This window comes from Buteo buteo, chromosome 5 (assembly GCF_964188355.1).
Source record: "Buteo buteo chromosome 5, bButBut1.hap1.1, whole genome shotgun sequence".
Lineage (NCBI taxonomy): Eukaryota > Metazoa > Chordata > Aves > Accipitriformes > Accipitridae > Buteo > Buteo buteo.
Genome location: NC_134175.1, coordinates 41819443 through 41843680, shown reverse-complemented (window position 1 = coordinate 41843680; position 24238 = coordinate 41819443). Strand labels below are relative to the sequence as shown.

The following is a 24238-nucleotide window of genomic DNA, read 5'->3' as shown; positions in this document are numbered from 1 at the left end:
GTCAAACTTTTGGCCATCCCTTCCTGAAAGTGAATGTAAATAGTGACACCTTATTCCGACCTTAAAGAGGACTTACTTTATAAATACAGCATGAAGTGGGCTCTGCTTCTACTAAAATCCACAGAAAAATCAAGCAACTACAAATGGCTTTGTGCAATTCAAACTAAAATAATGCATGTTGTTCAAAAGAGTAGTCATCTTTTGTAAGTTCAGAAGTCTAATAACTCAAGTATCTGGTAAATCAGCAGGGAAGCACCTACTATTTCTCTGAAAGCTGAGTTTGTATAAGCAAATAGCAAATCCTGGGAATTTACAGTAAATTTTCACCTCCAACTTGGCCTGGTGTATCTTGTTTCTCATCTCACATAAAATTTCAGCAAGTTCTAATATTATAGTCAAACTAAAGTAATATGTTCAAAAGCCATGTTTTAGCACCTAGTAATATCAGGTAATGAAGAACAGTCATGCTCATTAACTTTTCATTGTGAAATGGGATTTTTATCAGTGCCATAAAAACAAGCAAGCAAAACCCCCAGTCTTCTATTACACTGACGGTTGCATTTGTTCATTGTACCTGCTAATCAACAATTAGTTTAATGCCAGCATAACTGGAATGGAATAATGGCTCCAGATGCTATGACAAAGGAAATTTTCATTCCTTAAAAATGCATCTTTAGGAACAGCAGGAAGGGAAGGTGTCTCAGAGAAAACAAGATTCTCTGCCAACACATACGCTGAAGAAATGATGCAACAGAAAATTCTTTATGCGCACAACAGCCCAAGTTAAAAACTAAGCCGTACTGCAGGCATTCATAATAGCCTCCCTGCCTATCAATGGAGGTGCAGTGAAAAGACAGGTAAAAGGACTCTTCTAGACTTTATACACAAGATGAAACCTGGTTTTATATGTAAAACATGAATAGCTATATTTTTCAATCATTGACTTAAAATGGTAAAGGACTGCTTTTCACCTTCTCTGGTATCCAGAGTTCAGAAAGGTGCACTGAATACTAATACAAGCAAACTTCTCGGTGCTAAACAAAGGCTGTTTGCTGTTCTTCTGGATTTTTAAAATATTCGTGGTGTAAACATTTCCTAAAATTCTTGTATGTTTCAATCCACTCCTCTTTATCTTTCCTCCATCTTCTGGATTCCCAAAACAAAAGCAGACCATGTTCACGAATTCATTCTTCTTCTCTGTCTCAAAGCAGAGAGGGAAGAGAAGTAACTGCAAAGCACATCACCTCCAACACCAGTCTTCTGAGGCTGCACACCAAGGTATCTTCAAGGTCTTGATCTCAGACATCAGGCAAACACACATTACGAAGAATACAATACAGTGTTGCTCCTGTTCACTTTGGATTACAATTTCATTCTCTAATTCTTTTTGGTTGTATCATGCATCATTTTCTTGACTAGTACAACCTATTTAAAAAGAAAAGAATATATCTAGCTCCTTTCTTCTTGGTCATAATCTGACACTAAATAATTTACTGAAACACATAAACATTCTGGTATGAAGTACCCAAAGAAATTTGCCGGGAGCAACACTTCATAGCACAGCAAAGCTCTGCCAATACCCAAATCCAACAACACAAGCAGCATGGCAACCTCCCTGCCATTAAAGCTTGCTTTTTTCTTTTCTTTCCCCCCCCCTCCCTTTTTTTTTTTCCCCCAGCATATCAGTGAACCCCTACATTATTCCAGGTCATATTAAAAAAAAAAAAAAATTCTATCTGTATCTATCTATTTGTACATTATGAAACATCATAAATAACTGTCATGTAATGGTAAAAAAACCAGTGTAACTGATGATGGTACTATATGGTTGCCATTCTAAGTGTTTGGGGTTTGCTAGTTGATTCACCAACTTCAGGAGTATACACCAGTTCTCTCGAACACAAGTCTAGATCAAGGAGATTCTATCCCAGCACAAAAACATCCAACACATAAGCCACAAGAAGAAACAAAATCCCTGGTCTTTTCTTGTTTAAGCTAATCAGACTGATTTATTATTTTCCTGTCACCAGTTGTTTATCTCAGGTTTGAGCTAATTATTCATCCATTTCTAAAAGTATATAAAAAGAACAATAGTCCAACAAGTACAAGTCACCCTATTTACTCACCAATTCATTTCCTTTCAACCTTTCCAGAGTTCAAACACAGGAAGCGTGCAAAAATCCTGGGTTAAGTGGCAGAACTTTTTGAATAATTACTAAAAAGCAACCCTGTCCACACAGATCACTTTCAAAGGATAATTAAAAGGAAATCATAAATGACAAAATGTTAAAGTATTTATAGCACTAGACAGAGGGCCACAGGTGCCATAAAGCTGAACCCCAGAAACAGAGTTTCCAGGTTACATTTTAATTAAGAAAACATTCACATATATGTCAATGTGAAACAAAACATTCCAAAATTTAGTATCTTACATTTCCCAAATCTAGTCTGCTAATATGCAATAGCATTATTATTATTTATTTAGCCTATCCCCTACTGCCTCACAAAGGCAAAACTGATTTTGGAAGTGAAGAGCTTGCATGATATGCAGAACACATACTGTATACATTCCTTCCATTAACATACTTTTGAATGAAGCTTTTTTATACCACCAGTGAAATTCCCCAAACTTGGTGTCCCTATATACATTTCACTGCATTGATATGACCCATTTCCTCCCATATTCTTTTGTGTCCTTCATTTAAAAAAAAAAGTTTAACCATCAAGTGAAAAATGTCCACAGGCATCTTACACTGCTTTATTTAAAAAGAAAAAAAAAAGAAAAAAAAAGCCCCATCCAGACAGCTTCTTTTGGAGAACAGCTTTACATTCCTGAGAGTGAATAGCTGTTGGAACAAGACTGCCTCTAAATGTTCCAGGACTTGTCAGACATTGTAATCAGGGGACTTTCCCTGTGGTTGTCGCAGTCGAATTTGTAAGGTAGAAAACGCTCCCACAGTCACATGAAAGAAGAGCTGCCACAGGTTGCGCAGTTCATACAGATACATGTTACACAGACAAATTAACCCAAAAGTCAGGAAGGATTTGGCATTTCTCCAGCCCGTGTAGTATACAAACAGGTAACACTGTCAGGAAATAAAAAAGAAATCAGATTACTGCATGGAAAATAACTTCCACTGAAGAAACACTATCTGGTTATTTACAAGTTACAAACCCGAAACCAGTAAAAGTCTAAACCAAACATGTAAGAACAGTATCAATTTAGCAGTGGTGGAAGGGTGAAAAGTACCTGACATCAATACAAGGTTACATTTTGCTGAGAACAATTCTTTCATAATAATTGATTACAACCTGCAATAACGAGTGGGCCATGACTAAGGAAAATGAACGTTCCTGGCAACCTCTGGTCAAAATACTCTGTTCCACCCGAGCAATGGAGAAGGAACAAGAGCCCATGTTAAGTCATCTTCAGGCAAACCAATGGGAAGGACATGGAAAACACCAGGGCCCTGCAGCTGGGAATACTCAGCGCAAGGCAATCCCCCAGATACCAACTCGGTGTCCTGACAGGGTTAATGCAGAGGATTAACTGGCAGATGCAGAAAAGTCCACAAATAGCCGCTGCCCTTTTTCAGCTGGTGCAAGACGGATCGCATTTGGAGAGAAATACACAACAGCTCTACTGTAATTCTACCATGTTTCAAGGGCCAGTTTCTGCACGCTGTGGTGTAACACAGAATGTCAGGACTGCCCACAGTTCCCTACTCTGCCTTCTTCCTACTGCAACTGGAAATCTGGTCTAGTCTCTCGCCTCTGTTTTCATCTCTAAAAGGACATAGCTTATATGTAGACATTATTTTTACTTCTGCTATTGTTCAAACTACTTCCTTGACTTATACAAAAAAAAATTGTTTGCCCCCCCTCTGGATTCTAGCCACTTCTGTCTGCTGAAGAAAGTTTTTGCTGTGCCTCAAGGTAGATAACATCACTTGGGCTTACTTTGTATTCCAAATCTGTTCCCCATGGATCTATAACCTGGTCACACAAATTTTTTAACAGCATCCATCATCAGATTATCTAAGTGTCATTTCTGTTCTTCCTGGGCATTTGCCACATTTTATCAGTCAGAGAAACCCTATTAAAATTTTTTCATTTTTTAGGTTCCTCAAAAAAGGGCCAAAGCATTGTACATTTGCAACCAAACAATGCAATTTATTGAGGTTACTTTATATTCTAGTCGAAACTCAACCACTTTCTTATAAAGCATGCGTTTCCACTGTAAGTGTGGCTGAGATTAACAAAGCTACTTCTAATTTCTGGATATCTAAATATCTTCAGAGATGTGAGTACTGACAGTATCAGTAAGCTTTGTATAGGAAGTACATATAGGAATGAAGTATGTCCTTCCTCCAAAGCAAAGTTAATCTAGAGATAAGCAATCCATGTTTCAGAATCTAGATGGAATTCCTCTGAACCTGCTTGGCCATTTTGAGCTGAGCAAATGCAACCCACTTGTGATGACAGTTTTACAAATCATGTCTAAAAGAGCAATTAGTTGGTACTAGTATCTCAGCGGTAAGAATTCAGATAATTTTCTAGCATTGTCGCCTCCACTGACAACATATGAAGAAGTGTAACTGCTTCCAAGATTAAAGTAAGAGTCAGGATATGCTCCGTCGAAATGATTAATAAATATGAAGGGTTTAAAAACCAAAAATACTATATAAGTTTAAAAATGTTACTGCAACATGATGTTGAATGACTGTGAATTTTACTGAAGACCTGTTTTATGTGAATTCTGAGGCTTATCTTTTCATTAGTCTAGGTTTGAGATGCTAGAAGATTTGCCATTTACAAAACAGAGCACCAGTCAAAAGGCCAAAGCACTGTGGTTTTAACACCTCACTATAACAATTGCTGTTACGCAGCTCCTGAGGGGTTATTTTCTTCTATTACAGGGAAGTGTTAGCATGGCAATTACTGAGCATGCTTTTATGTAGAAGGCTCCTCTGTGCTACTTCAGAGAAGATTTTTATTTATTATTTTCTTTTAATAAATGTTAAGAAATGACTGAAGACTCAGCTCCTGACACTTTGCACTTTGGGTACAACTGAGACAGTTGTTACTTTTGTACATTTCCTTCTTCAGAAGAGACTAGAAACCACAGAACAACACTAGACATGTCAGCGGACCTAAAACATCATATTCCTTGCAAGTCCTATTTTCTGCCTGCACACCTAGGTTACAAACATTTTCTTGGAAACTAAAAACACGCTGCTATGTTGTTATTAACTGAATGAGACAATACAGCATTATGGACACCTTGTGGGTGAACGACAATGAAACGTGCTGTCATGCAACATATGGAATTAATCTCCCCAACTCCTAAGTGTGGCAAAAGAACATCAGAACATGCCAGAGAACTAACAGCCTTCTTAGTTATGAAAACCAACCAATTACATATTGTAGGAATGACACTAGAGCGTGCGGAATAAAAGCCTCACCAGATATATTTTGAGTATTAAGAAAAAGCCTACATTGCAAGCTGCATGGGTTCTTTCTTTAAAACAGCTCTATTCAAGTCAGACAGTGGGGGAAAGACATATGTCCTTATGTCTCAATGCACAGTCATGAATACTTCATAAAGAATAAGGTTTCTAATTTGGGAAAGGAGGGAAGAACGTGTATTTTTCACACAAAAAAGAATGGAGGAGCTCCACCTTATCTGATACGTAACGGATTATTGGCATGGAAAATTAACACCAATCTGAAGAATTATTTAAGGCAGAAGCTGATGAAAAGTCAACAAGTGGTGAAGAACACAAGTTGTACTGTGACATTTTGCTAGAGATAAGTTGTAGAGAATGGAGATTACAGGCAACCTGGACAAAAGGCTGACTATTAGAAAGGCCGATATAAAAGGAAAATCCTGAGACATTATTTTATTTTATGGTCTGACACTGCGCTAGACATTGGCACATGGGAAGAAGTAGAAACTGCATACTCCACAAGTGCAAGAGATTAAAAGTCAAAAAAATTATAATAACAGCAATTGAGCATGACAGACATTATAGTCATAGCTAAACGTGACAGCAGTGTCACTGAATGACAAATGCCAATGGGCACCAGAATACCTCGCTACAAACTATATAGGAAAGTCAAATCCAGATGCAGAAATGGAAAACCTACAGACATGACATGCAATGTGAAGTATCAGACAGGAGAAGGAAAACATAGTGGAAAGTGGCTGAAAGCTTTAGGAAAAAGACGCACAATAATGTATGAAGTGAGGAAAAATCTGGGGTGTGGTGCCTAGGTATTACTGTATTTACTTCAAATCTTTCCAAAGGAAAGAAGCAGTAAGGCATTTGTTCAGATGGTTAAGTTTACTTGAACTATGAAACTACTACTTTAAGGAAATGATATAACCTCCACTGCTTGTGACTTTTGAGATTAATTGTAAGCTTCAGACAGAAAAGTACACCAAATCTTGTAATCAACTAACTGGAGAAAAATGCCAGCAAACAGAAGCTCTTTATATCAATCTACTGTATGATAGCTTATGATTAATGAAATAAAACAGAGCAGAAATTATTTTTATAATTGCCCTATTCAAGTATCTGTGACATTTAAGAAAACATGATGACATTTATGCATGACTGGGTAATGTTTCTAAACTCTAGTGAATTATGCAAGCATAAGAACACACCTGGTACAAACAGGCAGCTGTTCCAAGAAAAAATGCGATAACATAGCTGAAATCTTCACCTTCATTCTGTGAAAATAAAACAAAAAGCCATGTTTTACAATGTTTCAGTGAAATACCAGTTATTTACAGTATGAAAGTTATTTATTATTGTATGTTACAATAGCCTCACATAGAAATTTATAGCAGTTCCTATACTATGCTAAACCAAAAGTGTTAGCACTAATCATTGCTTACTTATATGTCTGGCAAAAAAACACTGTGATCTGGAATCTGACCAAAAAGTTTATTTGCAACACACAACTAAAGCTGAGATTTTCAAAAGCCTTAAAGCAAGTCCAGCTCTAACACTAGATACTTACCTTCTCCAGATGCCTTTGAAAACTCAAGTCTAAACACTGGTAACTACCTTTAATACAAGCTTTGCAGAATTGTGCCTTCCTCCAGCTTCACAAAATGGAAACAAGATAAAAGGCAAAGACACATACTGGCCACTAGGGTGTAGTAAAATTCCACATAGAGAATAACGCAGGCAGCTCTGCGTTCATGGCAGTGAGAACAAACGAAAGCAGATGAATTTATCAGAGGGAGATTATTGGAAAATTCAGTTTTCTTGAAGGAAAGGACAGAAAAATTTACATGAAGTGACAGATCTTTCTACTATGTGTTTAAAAAAACAAAACAAAACAAATTCCTTCTAACTTATTCAAACGGATTGTTACAGTTTCTATAGAGCTGAGCAGAATAAATTTACATGCCCAGTGATTATTCTAACTGCATTTCAAACAAACATCTGCAACGATCAAAAACTTTCCCAGGAAAACAACGGGTACTCATGCAAATGTTCTTCCTTGAAAGTGAGTATCATTCTGAGAAGAAGGTGGTCCATTTGGAACTACAACTTCTTTCTGCTCAGAGTACGTTCAGTGTGAAGCATTTCCATCTACAGTGTTGGCTAGGAAAAAGTTTGTATGTCTGCGCACAAAACTTACCTACACAATGCAGTATGCTCCTGAACTGTATGTAAATCTTTGCCTCAGTGCCACTGCGTATTTACTGGAGTATAGCTACAGAATGTAACAGAGTTGTGGTAACACCCAAATAAAAACACTGATTATAAAGGAAACACTAATTCAAAGAGAAGCTTTTGAATGACGTCTCAGAAGAAGTTCCATTAATCATGTTTTGGATTATTTCTCCCTAAACCTTGTAGATTTTTGCATAGTAAACTAAATTAAGGGAAATTTTAATGGATTTTTAGTATGCCTCATTTGTCAGAAATGAAAAAATATCTTCCATCTGTACTGCCATCTATTACCTCCAGATGCAATAACATATATAATAAAATTAATTGGCTGTCCTATCATCACTTAAATAGGTTAGTCTAACATTGGCATTCCTTTTTTAAAAAATCAGCTGCAGAAAGGTAACAAAACAAGTTCTAGAAACATTACACTAAGTGGTAGAAATCTGTTCAGTTCTATTTGTACTACAATGTACTTGAAATTTATTCCTATTTATAAACTGAGAGAATTGTGCATATCACAGAAAACTCTAATTAGGGATAAAGTAGAGAGTATGTTCACTATTTCGTTCTTGGTTTTTCTTAAAAAAAAAAAAAAAAAAAACCACAAACGAAAAACAACTCAAAAGAAGGACCTAGCATGAAACACTTTAATTAACCCTGTTCATCTCTTCCTTAGTCTTCAGGAAATGCTGATACCTCAAACATTACTGCTTTATTAAATCTTTATATGTATCAATAATTATATAAGACAACTGGAATACAGTTCTATCACCTTCTTTACCTCACTCCCCTAAGAAAATCCATTAGATATCAAAAGCATTGCTGTTATAAAGTCCATATATATGTTTGAATAAAAAGATTCTCTATCAGCCGAACAGGAGGATTCCCTTTTTCTTTCAGAAAACTTCCACAGGATTTTTTGTTTCTACCTCCACCACCACAACAGTAGAGCCATTTAATGTTAAGTAAGTCTTTTTTTTTTTGCGGTAACACACATGAACTTTCTGTGCATGCTTGCAAGCACTACCAGCACATTCACTTGAATTGCTTGAAATCATTAACCACTATTATTTTCATTGTAGCAATGAGAATACAACTAGCACAAGAAATGGAATAGAAAGAAACTGAAAGGCTACAGGGAGGGTCAGAGCATAGGGTTCACATAAACAAATAAATGCTTGTTGGCGACAGGGGTGTTGTTGTCTTTGGGGGGGTAGAAGAAATCATTTGATGGTCTTCCTTACATTGATCCTTTCAGCACACAAAGAGAAATAAGCATCCTACTTAAGAAGGTTTATTAAAAACAAACAAACAAAAACTAAAAAAGGTTTCTAAAAAACAATTTTACAGAACTTGTTTAAAGATCCCTGCTCTGTGGACCTTTCAAAAAAATTGGCCAGATTTTCAAAGCTGTTCATCCTTTCTGTCAAGTGTTTTTAAATAACATCTATTAAAATTAAACATCTCATATCTTGGCATAAATTTAGAAAACAGAACATTATGTTCACATACTCACTGCTACCAAGGTACCTACGAAGGAGTTGGCCACCCACCTTCTACTGCTTTTGAAACAGCCTCAATGAATGATGCATCACACTCAGGAAGGATGCACAGATCAAAAACAATATAGGTTTCATAAACAGAGGTCTGACCTCACAAACAGTATTTCTGAAAATAAAACTGGCAAGACTTAGTTCATATAGCAAGCATCTTCTAAGGTGATATTATGATTTCTATGATGCATAACTCTTAAATTCATAAACATGTACAATACCTGGAGAAGACTTTCTATGGCATGAAAGCCACGAATTAAATTCAAAGCCCCACATAACAGACTAAGCACAAATGAGACAATCCCTGGCAGAGTGACAGGTTCCAGACGCTGATGAGGAGCTGCAAAGCAGAAGATCAAAGATAGATACCAAAGGTCAAAGCAACATCTTTAGAAATTTAGTAAAATAGTAATCTCATTTTTCAGTGGTTTCAAGCTCAAGAAGACATCATGGAAGCAAACCACAAAATGCCCATCTTTTTTTATAAAAAGAAGAAACATTTTAAATATTTCAACACAAGGTTTAACAAAAAGTATACTTTCCTTCAATTCACATATACAATTGTCGTCTTATATTTAGTCTTTAACTCAATACATTCAGGTTATTCAGTATGGTACTGAAAGCTGCTCAGACATGCCAGGAAATCAATGGCAAATGATGCACTTGCTAGTGAAATTTGTCCACTATTAGTAGCCAGCTAATAAGTCACATACTTAAGAGCTCCTCGCACAACCTCCACTTTTCTTTAACACTAATGCATTAGCAGAGCTATTGAGACTGATTTAGCTTGTTTGCTGAATGGAACACTATAAGGCAAAGCTATTACAGTCCCCTACCTTAAAAAATACAGCCAGTAAGTGCTACCAAAGAAACAAATAAAAAGACGGTTCCAAAACTAAGCTAGTAGCTATATTACAACCTTATACAGACCTTCCAGTTAGTGCTTAGAAGTCTCTTACAAAACACATTAAAATCAAAACACTTTCCTTCCATGCATGCCCACCCTTTCAGGCTTATCTAGGGTCACAAGTACATAACAGTTATGTACGTTCCTCATTACTGTCCCTTTCCATAATTAATAACAGAAAGCAAATATAAAAAACAATGCAAAACTCTTAACAGTCTAGGCAACACTGGGAAAACAACAGGACTACTGAGCCATACTTAAATCATTCTGTTCAAATCAACGAAGTGTAAAGATGTGAACAATGAGGTTAATGAACTGTAACATTAATAGAGAGAGGGGTGTCAATCCCAGTTGTTTGCATTGCACAGATCCAGGAAAAAGGCTTTCCAAACAGTTTATGAAGTTACAGAACCTAAAGAAAAAATGACAAAAGCTATTTCACACTGATAAGTAGACAGGGCTGTCTAATTATGAGTGTGTGTTAACTTAAAAATAAAACACAAAACTAGTTCAGTTAACTCATTTGTGCTGAATTTAATAGTGTAAGGTTGAGGGTTTTTTAAACAAAAGCATAACCCATGTTTAACTTCCAGAGCTTATTGCTTTTCTAACTGTAGTGCATATTAGGGGAATACTACCAGCAACCACTCAGTTAAGGTTAGATATGCTAATTGCATACCAAACCATTCTTTTTCAGTGACTTGTAACTGGTTGGTTTGTTTTGTTTATTTTAAACCATCTCATCTAGAGAGTGGCAAAAAGCTTAAGGTCTATGTGACTATTTTTAGCTAAAAGTAATTGCATTTCATTAACTGGTGGATAAAATTAGTTCACTGCTCTCCATGGACAGCTCTCCAGACAATCTCATTTTCCCCATGCATCAGGGTAACTTTAAAACACCATGTGTTAAAACAGTATTTAAAACACCTCTTTGAGAACTATGGGGGAAAAAGTAAAGAGTCTTGTCAGCTAAATCAAGACAGTCTATGAAGGATCATAAAATACTAACTTTTCTCTCTTACTAAAATATGAAAACAAAACCAAAAACTTTAGAGGACACTGCATGCCACTACTGATGTCATTAAGCTCTTCAGGGCTTAATAAGTTTTAGTGTTACAATCAAAGCAACAAGAGTCATTTAAATACAAAAAAATAAAGGCAAAACCAGAAGAACAAAGGAGGAGTGTCACAGAAGAGAGGGTAAAGGACAGCTGACCTTGAGTCAGTACATCCAGAAATCTTAGAAATATAACAATTACCATATCAAAAGTTCTGTAACACAAGCCAAGGATCAAATAAAGCAAAAACTCTGAATTAAAATGTTACAATTTAAATAAAAATTTAGGAAATTTACACGATGAGAGAAACTGCACTACTTGTAAGGACATTTCTTTAAAAATAAAATGTATAAAAATAAATCATCGAGTACACCATCAAGCAAAAAGTAACTTTGATTTGACAATGGTTCCTTCCTTGGAAAAAAGCTCAAAAAATAGTAAATTTATCCTAACTTAAAACATCACACATCAGCATGCTGTCACCCTATTTCTAATGCCTGCCAACACCTACATTCACCTTTGAAGCAAAATTCTACCCATAATCTGCACACCTTATGCTTCACACATTAATAATTACCGCTATTCCTCACTACACAGCACAACTTTCGCTAAGGGAAATGGGCTGCTATTTTGAATTACTTTAACAATAGGCCTAGCACTAGACCTTGGATACATATCCAACTACAAATATAAGCAAGTAACAGACAATGCTTCATCAGCATAGACAAAACTAATGCATCAAATTCTCCTATACTGTGTAATAAAACAAGATTTGCATCTACCTAACTTCCAACCTCTGCATGCTATCCAACTTGATTTAACATATTTAATTCACTTATAGCTAGTCATGTTTTTTTACCAGGACAGCATATTCAGGAAATTACACTAAGCCAACCATATCTTTTTGTGAGAATTTGTCCTTAGAGCAAAGGAGAAACTTTGAAGTATAGCCAACTGAGTAGGTAGCAAGCATTGAGAGAAAGTTCTTTTCAAGGGTGGAGAGAAGCGATGAATGTAAAGAATTACAATACTATTAGCAGACTTGCTAAAAAAGACACTGTTATTCAATAGCATCTAAAATTTGAAGAGCTGAAGAAGGAGCAAAGTGCAAACCTCTCATAATGTACAGCCCTTTGATGGTGAGTTTCTACAGCAATTCAAGGAAGGAAGTGGATAACTGAACAGAGATCTATGGAATTCAGAGGAAAAAGAAAGTTAAGAGTAACTGAAAGAAGGAAAAAGAACAGAAGAAAGTTGACATGGAAAGAAAAGAGGACAACAGAACTGCTTCTGTAAGACAAGTTGTGGAGAAGTAGGTGAAAAAAAATTGGAAGATCGTCTGCCTATTATTGTTTAATTTTACTTTATAGTAAAAAGGGACATGGTCCTTACACATTTTAATTTAGGGCCATATGATCTTCCAACACTTTTTCTCAGAAAAGTGATAAAAACCTCACCTCCCACTACATGGACAACTTTAAAAATACAGCCAATTTTGACACAGGCCGAATTCTCTCATGTTCATTGTTTTTTCTTTTTCCAATTTCAGGAAGTTTGAATCTAGACAATTTTCAGAGTTAACCAGTTGCCACTACTGCCACCATAACCTCTTCCACCAGCCAGAATTACACTAGAATATCAAGAGGTAATAACAATGTAAGCATCAAAAGCGGCAAAAGAATGGTATCACAGCATTACATACCTTTAAAAACAGCTGACACATATAAGCAGTAGATGATTAAAGGCATGTACAGTGCTGCTTAAAAGATTCCACTCTTCTAAACAACTTAACAATCTTCACACTCTTCCTTTATTTATTTTCCAGAATCTCTCTCTAATACTGTTAAATTGCAAATAGAGAGATTGTAAGCTATTTCTACACTGTCTCATAGCACCTAGAATTTTCAGGATCAGGGCCCCAGCAGTACAAACAGGGCACCCTAGCGATTTTGTTTGCTTTTCATCTTCAGTAGAAAGTAGGTTTCAATCTTCTAGAGGAACCCTTACGAGCACATGAAGTAATTAGGATAATACACTGGGAAAGAGATCTTTTTTTATTTTTATATATATATCTAAACTGCACAAAATTAAGCTGATCTCTTGTATTACAGAATGTAGCAAGTGTTTAGATTTATGATTCCAATTTTCACCCTGACACTGTGAACAGCATCGGTGTATGTCTGCCCAGGATAACTAGCCTTGTAGACAGAGGTATTTGGGGAAAAAAAGGGGAAGATATTAACTAATTAAAATCAACACTTTAACCTTCTCTTCTATTTATGATTTTGCTTCACTGACTTAAAAGACTGAAATCAGATTATGTCAGTTTCACATGTGGAGTCCACATATTAGTGCAAGGACTTGGTGAGTTTTAAGTTTTCTGTCCTGTTGGAAAACTTCTAAAGGTGGGCCTCAAACCAATTCAGAGCATTCACTTAATAGCACAAACCTTTAACCCAGTTCAACCACACAATTCCATATTTACCTCGGACATGAAATTAAGTTTTAAAAAATTGAAGACTATTTAAATGAATGTGGCAAGTATATACATAATTACTATTATTAACATCGTACACAAGGCACAGCTCTTTGGATTTTCACTGTCACAGATGCTTCCTAAAGTGACGCTTCTCCCTCCAGCTGCTCTAACTCTTGACACTGCTCTTAGCTTACGTCATCACTGGGTCTTACTGGGCAGAAATAATAAAAATTTTCATAAATCTTAAAAGGTCAGAAAAAGAAGATCATCTTGTTAAGTGCTCATCTTCATTTGCCTATTTTCATGCGGATTTTTTTATTCCTTCAATAAAGCAGTCTATTGAATAGCCCCATTTCTCTCTCTGAGTGCCTTGGGAAGATAACGCATTTTGAGTAGAGGACGAAACAGACATCTAAGCTAAGATACGTGTAAGGTCATGTCAGCTTTATGCTTTATGAATACTATGGTGAAAAAACTTTTTTTAAAGAAAAAAATATCAAAGATTAATTCTACTACCCTGCATCTGTCTCATTTAAGAATGCAAAAACTAAAGTCTGAAACTTACCTGCAGATATCTTACCAGTACCCTCATATTCCGCCACAGATAAATGTGCAAACCCATTAGCTGAACCAAGTTCTGACACAGAAATTTGATAAGGTGGTCTCAGTTTGATTTCTGTCTGCATGTCAGCAAGATTCATCTTTGTTGACAAAGAACGTGTGTTGTTATATCTCTGTTTGGTCCTTTGAATGAAATTATCTGTGTAAAATTTAAAATAAAAAGGTATATCCTTATGGGCTTTTGTTAATTAAATAATCCAAGACCATGCAGCTTTATGTACTACATACTTCACAAATTGAAATATATTGTTTGAAATGCTTGTATTTATCTCGGATTTTTTAATACTATTTCTGGTTTGTGACTTATACATCATGGGCTATTTAATTCTGCAGTAAAAAAAAAAATTAAGCTCTAGAAATCTAATTACTTAATAATTGTGAATAAACTAATGACTTTTCACTGCATGAGACTGAATGCATTGCTAATACAATGGATTTACTGCATTTATTCTAGCTTTTGTTAGTTTACTGAATACCCTTACAAAAAAAATTAACTCCTGCATTCAAGTATAAACTTACCTGAGTATGAAACTTGCTTGCAAAATGTTCAAGCAGAGAAAATTAATACTGTATTATACACATAAAGACTGTAATAGACCTACACTCTAACTTAACAAGTAGCTGAAGAAAGAAGGCACTAAGGGAGGAAAAAAAAAAAGAAAGAAAAAAAAAAGAATGTGCCTAGAAATCTTCATAAGGAAGACAACAATCTTATACAGAAATTGTTCAAAATTGCCTGACTAAATTATAGACGGGAATTAACCAACTGGAATATCTTCCCCCATATTTCTAAAACTGCAGTTCTTTTTGTTCTAATGTGTTTTACAAAAATATTTAAAATAACTGCCTAACATATAGTATTAAAGCTACAGATCTTAATGGAATCTGTAAGAGCTGTTATCTGGTATATATGAGATTAGTTGTATTTGGAGCTTGCATGACAAAAGATTAAGTGCTTCAGTATATCACAGGACAAATAAAAATCTCTCCCTTTCATGTACTGCACAAAAATTATAGCACTGCTAAGAGCAAACATGAAATTGCAATCTTTTACTTGAGAAATTTATGAAGCTCAATGCCTTTACAGGTTAAGTATTTCAACAGGTATGAAGTCAAACAACTACTAGTATTATTAACTAGGAGAAGATGAACTCCAGATTTGGTCACACAAGGCTTAAACCAAAACCTACTGGAATGAACAGAAAGATTATAAACAAGTTTGGATAAAACTCTAGTAGCCTAATTTAATGCCCACAGAAGTATTTCTTTATTGACGCTAATGGGAGTTAAATCAGATTCTAAATCCACCTGAAATACAGCTATAAACTGCCTTGGACATTTTTGGTTTGTGCGCATTAAGTTGCACATCTATTTAAATATTCATTTGTCTTAGTGTGAGAATCAAGGAAAAAAAAGTCAGATCCTTACCAAACTCTATAAAACAGTACGGTCTGACAGCAGTATTTGTCTTCATCATATTGTAGGTAGTGATGAACTCTTTCTGAAGCTCATCCAGGAAGCAGAAAGCCAGGACACTGGGATAATTTTCAGTGCACAACATCATATAGCTTACTCCCAGAGAACTTATAAAGCTATAATTGAGATGACAAATTCAAAATTTCAAATTTAAATCCAGGTAATGCACTGCTTCGCTAGTCTGATCTTATATTCTATAATCAGAAAAGCAAAAACTGCTCTGCAGTAGCAAGGGAGTTAATGTTTACTGAAAAGTTCAACACTATTCTAGAAGAAAAACAATTTACTTTTAGGCAATATTTTACTTTAACACCACATTATACAATCATATGAGAAGCTGTGTTATACTATATGTGTATGTATATATATGTGTGTGTGTATACATATGTACACACTTTCACATATATGGAACAGAAAAATAACATAGAGCTTTTGGGATACAGAAACACAGCAGGTTTGTCCCATAATAGCTTTTCATTCATCTCAAATACAGAATATGTGATCTGGTACATCGCAAAAATGCAAAAACTCATCTTCAGATTGGGGGAGGGGTAGAAGTTGGTTCTTTCTAAAATATGAGAGGAAATAAAACTGTTCTGTAGATTCATCATTATCCAAAGATAGTTGCAAGGATGACCAGAGATGGCAAATATGAAATTAGAAAGGGACAGTTTTCAATATACATATCGCTATTGCATTTAGGCAATTCATTAAATAGAGTTCATGTTTTCATGACACATTGAAATTTCTTCAAAATCTTGATGGATAACTTACACTATTGAAAGTAATCAAAGACAAAAGTAATAAAAAACATCCTGACTAAGCCTTATGTCTCATTCTTAAAAGTTTCTTTTAAGCTTATCAGTTTACAAGCCAACTACAGCTGAGGATTTAAAAACAACATCAACTGGAAAAATTTAGTCTATACTGGGCCTAATCCTGAGAAATGCTGGAAACTCACGTATACCAATGGGAGATGGAGAAGGCTGAGCACTTTCTAGTATCATTCAGGTGGTATACTTTCCACCACTGTAACTTCCACATGTTTGCTAGGGGTTAGGGTGAAATTACTCACCTCATTTAAAATAGCATATCTAAATTAGAATCAGAATTTAGCTCAGCTAAAGTGCAACTGAATTACCAACTACACACAGGTGCACCTAGTTACCAATACTAAGGAGAAAGGTCACATATAAAGCAACATTCTGAATAAACAATAGATTCAAAGAATTATTTAATGATAATCCAAGTTTCACACTGCAAATGGAAAAAAAGAGCATCTTCTGAATTATTACTTAATCAGTGTTGTCATGCAGTACACTATCAAATTGACTAGCTCAAAAAAATTTAGCAACAGTTATTAAAAAAAAAAGTCAAAACACAAAAGAGTGAAGAGAAAACAAAAAGCATGGTTGTGAAAGTGCTGGATGGAGCAGTAGGATAGGGAAGCTCCATTCAAACATTCAAGACTTTACTACACACTGCCTTCACACTAGAAAAATCATTCCCACCCTTCTCAGTCCCTGTGTGCCGTATGAAATAATTATTAAGTTATGCTTGGGGTTTAGGGCATGTTTTCTCTGAAGTCAACAGAAGTCCTGAAGGTACAATATTGTTTAAATTTGTGTAGAGTAAAAAGAGAAAACAAATGAACAGTAGTTGAACTAGAATGACGAAGAACAAGTCTGGTGATTTTCATGTAAGAAACAACCTTGAAATTTAAAGAAATATTTCTAGTAAGTCAAGGACTTTGATACTTATAAAATATTGTCTTATTTCAAAGTAGAAACTCCACCAAAGTTTGAGTAGCTTTCGAACCTTTCTACAATTTCTCAATTTTAAATTTCTTATACATAAATACTGCCAAGAACTAATCTTAGTTTGATTAATCATTTCTAATGTGAACTGTTAACTCTCTAACTCACAGACAGACACAACCAGGATGTCACAAATATACAAAAGAGAAGTCTTACTTTATATTATACTGCCCAGTTTTCAGAGTACATCTATCGGGAAGCTGAGAAAGTTTCTTTGAGAGCATTTTAAAGTATTTTCTACATTCTTGCATTCCCGTGCTCTGGTCATAATCAGTAGATGCAGACAGTGGGAGTCCATCCCTCACACGGACCACAGAGGCAGATAAAATCATAGACATTGCCAACAGAGTTAACGACAACCTACAACAAAACACAAATCAGGAGGAATCAGAATTAAGGTAAAAGCAAAGACAATGGAGTCAACTGTGATTAATCAAACTTCCCAAGCTGTATACTGGGCTCAGGCTTAAAATGGGGTACAGGGAGGATTTTCAACTATAACTCAGATCAGAGTCCTAACTGAATAGGACCTATTAGTCTATGTGAACTACAAAGCAGCAGCACATCTGACATCAGTGTCACATTTTCAACTATTTTTATCTGAACTGCCATAAATCCTCACCTAGAGATACTTGTGGAGATTGAAACACTATTACTTAGCCTTAGTACTACTGTAGCACTTGCACCCTTCAAGCTGTGTGTCTTCTCACTTAGACAACAATTATAGTCTAAACAAACAAGAACAATACCTGGAGAGGAAAAACGTGTACCATGAAGATACACCAGATGGAAAAGTGATCCAGGACTTGATCAAGCAATAATATTAATGTGCTTTCATGAAACTGTGTTACTAAGTACCTGCTTAAGTACCCTGACAAACAGAGACGTACACAACTTATGAACTATCGAATAGGAAATCAAGGATCAGGACAGCAAGGAATGTAATCCAGCTGTCCCAACTCACAAAGCAATTTCTTAAACATGAAATGTCTTTTTTCTTATCTGGGTCTCCATTTTCTTTAAATCTCCAAAATGCATCTATCAGTATTACACAAATACTGAGCAGGTTGAAATGGCGCTTGCAAAGCCTACATGCTTTTACTGTATTTAATTTTCCTAGCATAATAATTAAAGCTTTGTGGAATATAGTCACTTAAAAAAGAAAAAGTTGTGTATTTAAACATTTCTCGACCAGAAGGAGAAAATTTATAGCAGGCATTTAACAGTATAAACACATAGCCTCCAGACAGTCTTTCAAGTCTGAAGACACATTTTTAAAACCTTCAAGTTCTTCAAACCTTACATTAAATCAAAACATCCAAAAGTTTAGCAGGACGAGCATTAAAGGAAAGATTACTTATCTCCTAAGTATCAGTACATGAATTTGTCCTCTTACAAGTGGGCGAACTGCTAGAATTTATATGAAGCCAAAAGCAAACACTTCCTCAACTCTTAAAACTGCTCTGCAGACTCCTACCATGTACTACACCTATCACTTAAGAGATTATGAAAAAAATAGATTTTTGCCTCCCTCAGACGATGCTACTCAAGTTCCATACAGTCACAAACTATGAAAGGAAACAGATTTCTGAATACAGCTGAAATATGCTTTCATGTACAATACTGACATGTTTACAGCAGCTTTCAAACTATGACATTAAGAGTGCTTTACAAGCCTTACCAACTGAAGGACTGTATTCTGAAAAGTTAGGAATCCAAATTTTCCCAAAATAGCACTGCCTCTTCACAAAAGAGAGGAAATAAGCTATTTTTTTCCCCGAACTCTTGCCTCCTGTATTTCCCCACTACCCAAAGGTTATATATACACATCAGGATACCTACTGAATACTAATCAATATTCAGGTTTTTCAAGGGTATTTACTCTTCAGAGAGAAAGAGGCATATAATAATGAAAACATTGAAAATGTGTTGTAACTTTCAATTTAAGAAATTCAGCTTCATCAGCAGTCAAGCTTCAACCTACTTTGAAATGCACCACATTAGCTAAACAAATTGCAAACTAATACCCTCATATTTTACTTGTATAGCATATCAGATTTTCACCAAAGTCATAACAGCAGCGGAAGCCACTGTTGCCTGTAGTCTGCTGAATACCTTTGGGCTTTTATCAGGTACGCTTGTTATTTCAGCGTTTCACTACAGAATTCCCTATTGTACAAAGTGCTTTGATCAGCTGGACACAAAAACAGAAAACAAAACAGTTTTAGGACTTGCTCTAGATGAGCTTGCTGGAGTGAAGCATTCTAGAAATTAAACCCGTGGTTCTAGAAACTTTTACCTATCTCTATTTGAGTTCATGCATGTGCTCCCAGCAGGACAATTCCCACAGAATGCACACAGCACCCACTTTCTTAACTATGCTGCTAACCATATAACCATGGCGGCAGCTCAAGAGCATGACAAAATTGCAGAGGAGCTTTAAATTGTAATGGTTCTCTGACAATAACCACCTCTACCACTTGGAACTCAATCCCGAAAGGGACTTTCAGGAGCTATAGCAATATAAACAAAAGAACAATGATGTGATAGCAAAGTTTAAAATTCCCCTCATTAACTTACCTGTACAAAATGTAATTTCATGGATCTGCATTTCCTCTGATGAAGCGAGCAACTTCATTAGCACCTAACACGAAAAAAGGAACATAACTCCATGTCCTGTTTCAGGAAAAGGTAGCAAATAGGACAGCACTGCAGGAGAAACTCAGAATCCCATAGCCAGCTCTCAGAAGGAAAAATATTGTTCTGTTCACTTTTTAAATGATCTTGACAGTTAAAGTTCACACTGAGATATCTGATGAGATAAGAACAAACAGAAAAAGTTAATAAATGTTTTTACTGGCTAAGAACATTCTTCAGCTCTTTTTGTGAGGGCCTGCTTATTGGAAAGGCCCGAACACACACCAGGGAGATAACTCAAGAGGTACTCAAGTAAAACAAAAACTAGAATAATAGAAATGTTAAAATATTTCTATGTTCTTTAAGTGAAGTTGAGGAAGTCCCATCGCTTCAGCCATTTAAAATGGGTAAATATGTTACAGTATATGAGAAAATATGCACAGTACATGAGTAACTCGGAGTAATGCAACCTTTGACTCTGAATCCCATCATTCACCTCATACACTAAGTTTAATTAACCTGTAATTTCCTCTGAGCAGAAGCCTGAACACTTCAGCAACATAATACAACACAACCACAGCTGTATTTCCAAAGCATTAAGATTTTCAATATTCAATCTAAATATAGTTGCTTTACTCCTACAACTATGGACAAAGAATATAAATATCACTAATGACAGCATGTATGCACAGACAAGAGACAAAGCAAAGGATGAAGACCCCTTTAGAGGTATTCTTTCAATTTTTATGTCTATTCTATAAGTAAATAAATATTTGCATAAATCTAGAACAAAACCATTTACTTTCTTCAAGACTCCTACTTATATTTAGAGAAATTAGGCTCTCTAACAGAAGATAAGCCTCCATTAAAACCTGCCACTTCTCTTAATGTACTATGAAATCACACAAGGTAAAAACTATGTTTAGATGAACAGTCTTAAGATCACCAGTCAGCTAGGTTTTGTTACCATCATCCTAAAAACCCACCAGTGAAAATATGTACTTTTTCCTCAGCTTCCTAACAGCAGAATCGGAAAGCTATCTAAAAAATGAAGCTAATAAAAGAAAATCACTTTGGTTGCAAGATCACACGTACGTAAAGAGATGTGTAATACACATACTGTAACAGAACATCCAGCCTTACTTGAAAATGTATTAATACAGAAAAAAAGTTTACTAAATCTTCAAAATGAAAGAGCTATGTTACTCAGCTCTCCAAACAATAAGGCTCTACAGAAGGAGCCAAGTGGTAAATTTGATATAGACTTATATAGGTAGAGATTGAAGAAATAACATAAAGGTATGGTAGTGTTTTTAGAACTATCTTTAAATGACTTTTTAAAACATCTATTCAAAACTGCACAAAATAATTCACCATACCATTACAAATTTCATAGGTTTTCCTCCAAAAATTCTGTATCTATCAAACACCTGAAGGTAACAAAAGACTGCACTTCCACTACAAATGGTCTATAAATCCATTACAGGTGCAAAGAAATGAACAGGGATTGGGTTCGCTATCTCATTCTACGACAGAACTGAGGAGTATCAAATCCAACCAGCAGGTGTTAGGCTCATGAGTACCATAGATGGTTCTTCACAAAACATGCAGTTAGCCAGTGGAACTGCTTGTTGCAGGATGCCATCAATGCTAAAACGTTACATGAATTCAAGAGGCAACCGGAAAACCTCACAGAAGAACTACAAGGGTTATTAAAACTAAAACACTACCCTTTGCTCAGCAAGATTCTGACCCCCAAACGATGACCAACAAGGAGAGTACACCACAGAAGCATCACTCCATGCTTGCTCTATTCTTATATTTCCCTGTGTGCATCTACTTCTGGCCCATCTTTATTGATTCCCCCACACACCGACACTTCACAGCCCTGCCTGCAAACGAGGGCTGGGAGAACTCATGGAAAAGAGGAACATGGAGAAAGCCGGCCACAGACAGGTAAGAGTCAACCAAAATGGTCATTCCTCTGTTACTGCACCCTCCCTAAAGCTGTTCGGTTTATCATACACATCAAACTCCACTGCTTTCACAAATAGGAATCATCACATGTGGCTTCAGTTTCATTTCCTCCCACGAGTAGGAAATCTCAGATGATGGAAACCAGAGCCTGTTTTACTGTACCTTTTTTTTTTTAACACATATTCCATTATCATCTTGCTTATTTTTGTGTTATGATGGTACTTGATCCTGAGGCAGCATGTAGAAAAGTCCTAGAAAGCGGTATACATTCCAGACTTTTCTAACGAATCAGTCTTCCAACTTGTGATCTCACAGTAATTGTTTTATACGCATCTGACATCTTCTCATAACTTTTTTTAGACGTGTTTGAAAGTGACCTGTGAATATGGTTTGCTCAGGATACTTCAGTTTTTTAAAAACAGTTGAGCTTCACAAAAATTGAACGAGATTCTAAGCACATCTAGTGTAACAGCAAGCCTACCCTCCTGCACCTGCTGGCCTTCAGCCAGCCAGCCACCAGGTTACTGAAGCCATTTCTTGCCAGGTTGTCTGCCTCTCATGGTAACCTTCCATAAAATATAAAATTGGGAAGGGGTCACAAGCTGCACACCTGCTTGACGCAGAAGGAAGATAAAGTTTCTGTGCTTACTTCGAGAGTACATCATAGCGTTGGACAATTTATTGCCCCTGCTTTTGAGGGTTGTGACAGCTGCATTATGCAGGCAGGAATCTTAATTCCTCCACTCTACGGAGTACTTCAGAAACACGTGTTACAAACTAAAGCACTACAGAAGGACGCAACAAATAAAGCCACTTTGACATCACCAGGTATGATCAGACAAGGAAATAATCCTAAACCACAGGCCCATATAATCCCTCCCATAAAGCAGAGGAAAAGCACACCTTGGAAACAGCATCAAGACTCCGACTCAAACTCAGGGAACGGAACAACCTGCACCCCAGTTTGGGAACGTGACCCTTCCACCTACCACCCACGTACACGGCGGCTTCCCGACGATCGTTTGCACTGTTCACAACGGCAGCCGGAGCGGGAAGAGGCAAGGCAGCTACGGACTTTACAGCGGGTTCGGGCCGCTTTAGACCGCAAAACTTCACGCAAACGCGCCGCTGCCGGCACCGCCGCCCAGGAGAACGGCAGGTCCCTGCTACGGCAGGCTTCAGCTACCGACCTGCACCGACCCCGAGGCCCCAGCTGCCGCCGGCCGCCTCCTCCACCCCGCCCGCTGCCGGAGACCAGCCCCCGGGTGACAGAGCTGGAGGCAGCCGGCGCACCCCTCTCTCACCCCGGCTGAGGAGCAAACGCAGGCGACCCTGCGGCTCCAGCCGCCGGCCTGCCGCCCTCCACCGGCCCGGCAGGCGGAGAAACCGCCGACGAGTCGCTTCCCTTCGCTTCAAGGGACCAAACCCGCGCCCACCGCGGGAGCCCTGAGGTGCCCCGGCTGTCCCCCCTGCCCCTTCCCCCTCCCCGGGCCTGGAGCCGAAGGGGGAAGGCTGGCGGCAACCGAGACCCCGGCCCGGGGAGACCGGGCAGACGCAGGGCCCTGCGGCAGCACCTTCCGCCACCGGCCCGGCCCGGCCCGGCCCGGCCCGGCCCGGCCCTGGCGCCGACAGGCCCCGGGCGGCGGGCGGGCAGCCCGCGTCGCTTGGCAACGGCACCGCGGGGGAGGGGCTCCAGCTGGAGCCTGGCTCACCGGAACAGGCGGCGGGAACGGCGGCGGCACCGGCGCCCGGCCACGGCGGCCGCCTCCCGCCAGGCATTGTGGGTACCGTCCACGTCTGCCCCCGCCGGCGGGGGAGCGCCCCTCACGTGACGCGGACGCGGACGCGCCATTGCTCCGCGGGCGGAACGGGGCGGGGCTCGGCCGTCGCCATGGCGACACGGCGGGGCGGGGCGGGGCGGCTCTGCCCTGCCCGCGGGTGGCTCCGCGCCGCGGCCGTGGGTCGGTGTGGCCGCGCTGGTACCGTTCCCTCGGGGGGCCTCCAGGCTGCGGGGCGGCC

General features: G+C 37.7%; 1 protein-coding gene across 2 annotated transcripts; it reads right to left on the bottom strand.

Annotated features, from left to right (window-relative positions):
* Positions 1-2734: 2734 nt before the first annotated feature.
* SEC22A (SEC22 homolog A, vesicle trafficking protein) lies at positions 2735-24025 on the bottom strand. 2 transcript variants are annotated; one of them, XM_075028794.1, is made up of 8 exons: positions 23932-24025; positions 20186-20417; positions 17762-17965; positions 15741-15904; positions 14257-14451; positions 9469-9587; positions 6671-6736; positions 2735-3086 (listed from the first exon to the last, which is right to left on the bottom strand). In XM_075028794.1, exons 3-8 carry the CDS (start codon positions 17941-17943, stop codon positions 2886-2888), a joined length of 927 nt encoding a protein of 308 aa, XP_074884895.1. In that variant the 5' UTR covers positions 17944-17965; positions 20186-20417; positions 23932-24025; the 3' UTR covers positions 2735-2885. The 2 variants fall into 2 exon arrangements, with proteins under 2 accessions (XP_074884895.1, XP_074884896.1); XM_075028795.1 differs by having other exon boundaries at positions 20186-20249; positions 23932-23993.
* Between the last annotated feature and the right edge of the window lie 213 nt (positions 24026-24238).

Coding starts and splice junctions, on each gene's coding strand:
- SEC22A (XM_075028794.1), bottom strand. CDS start 17,943: ATGTCTATGATTTTATCTGCCTCTGTGGTCCGTGTGAGGGATGGACTC. Junction 14,452..15,740: donor GTACTGTTTTATAGAGTTTG/GTAAGGATCTGA, acceptor AATTTTACACAG/ATAATTTCATTCAAAGGACC. Junction 6,737..9,468: donor CCATAGAAAGTCTTCTCCAG/GTATTGTACATG, acceptor TTATTTTCACAG/AATGAAGGTGAAGATTTCAG.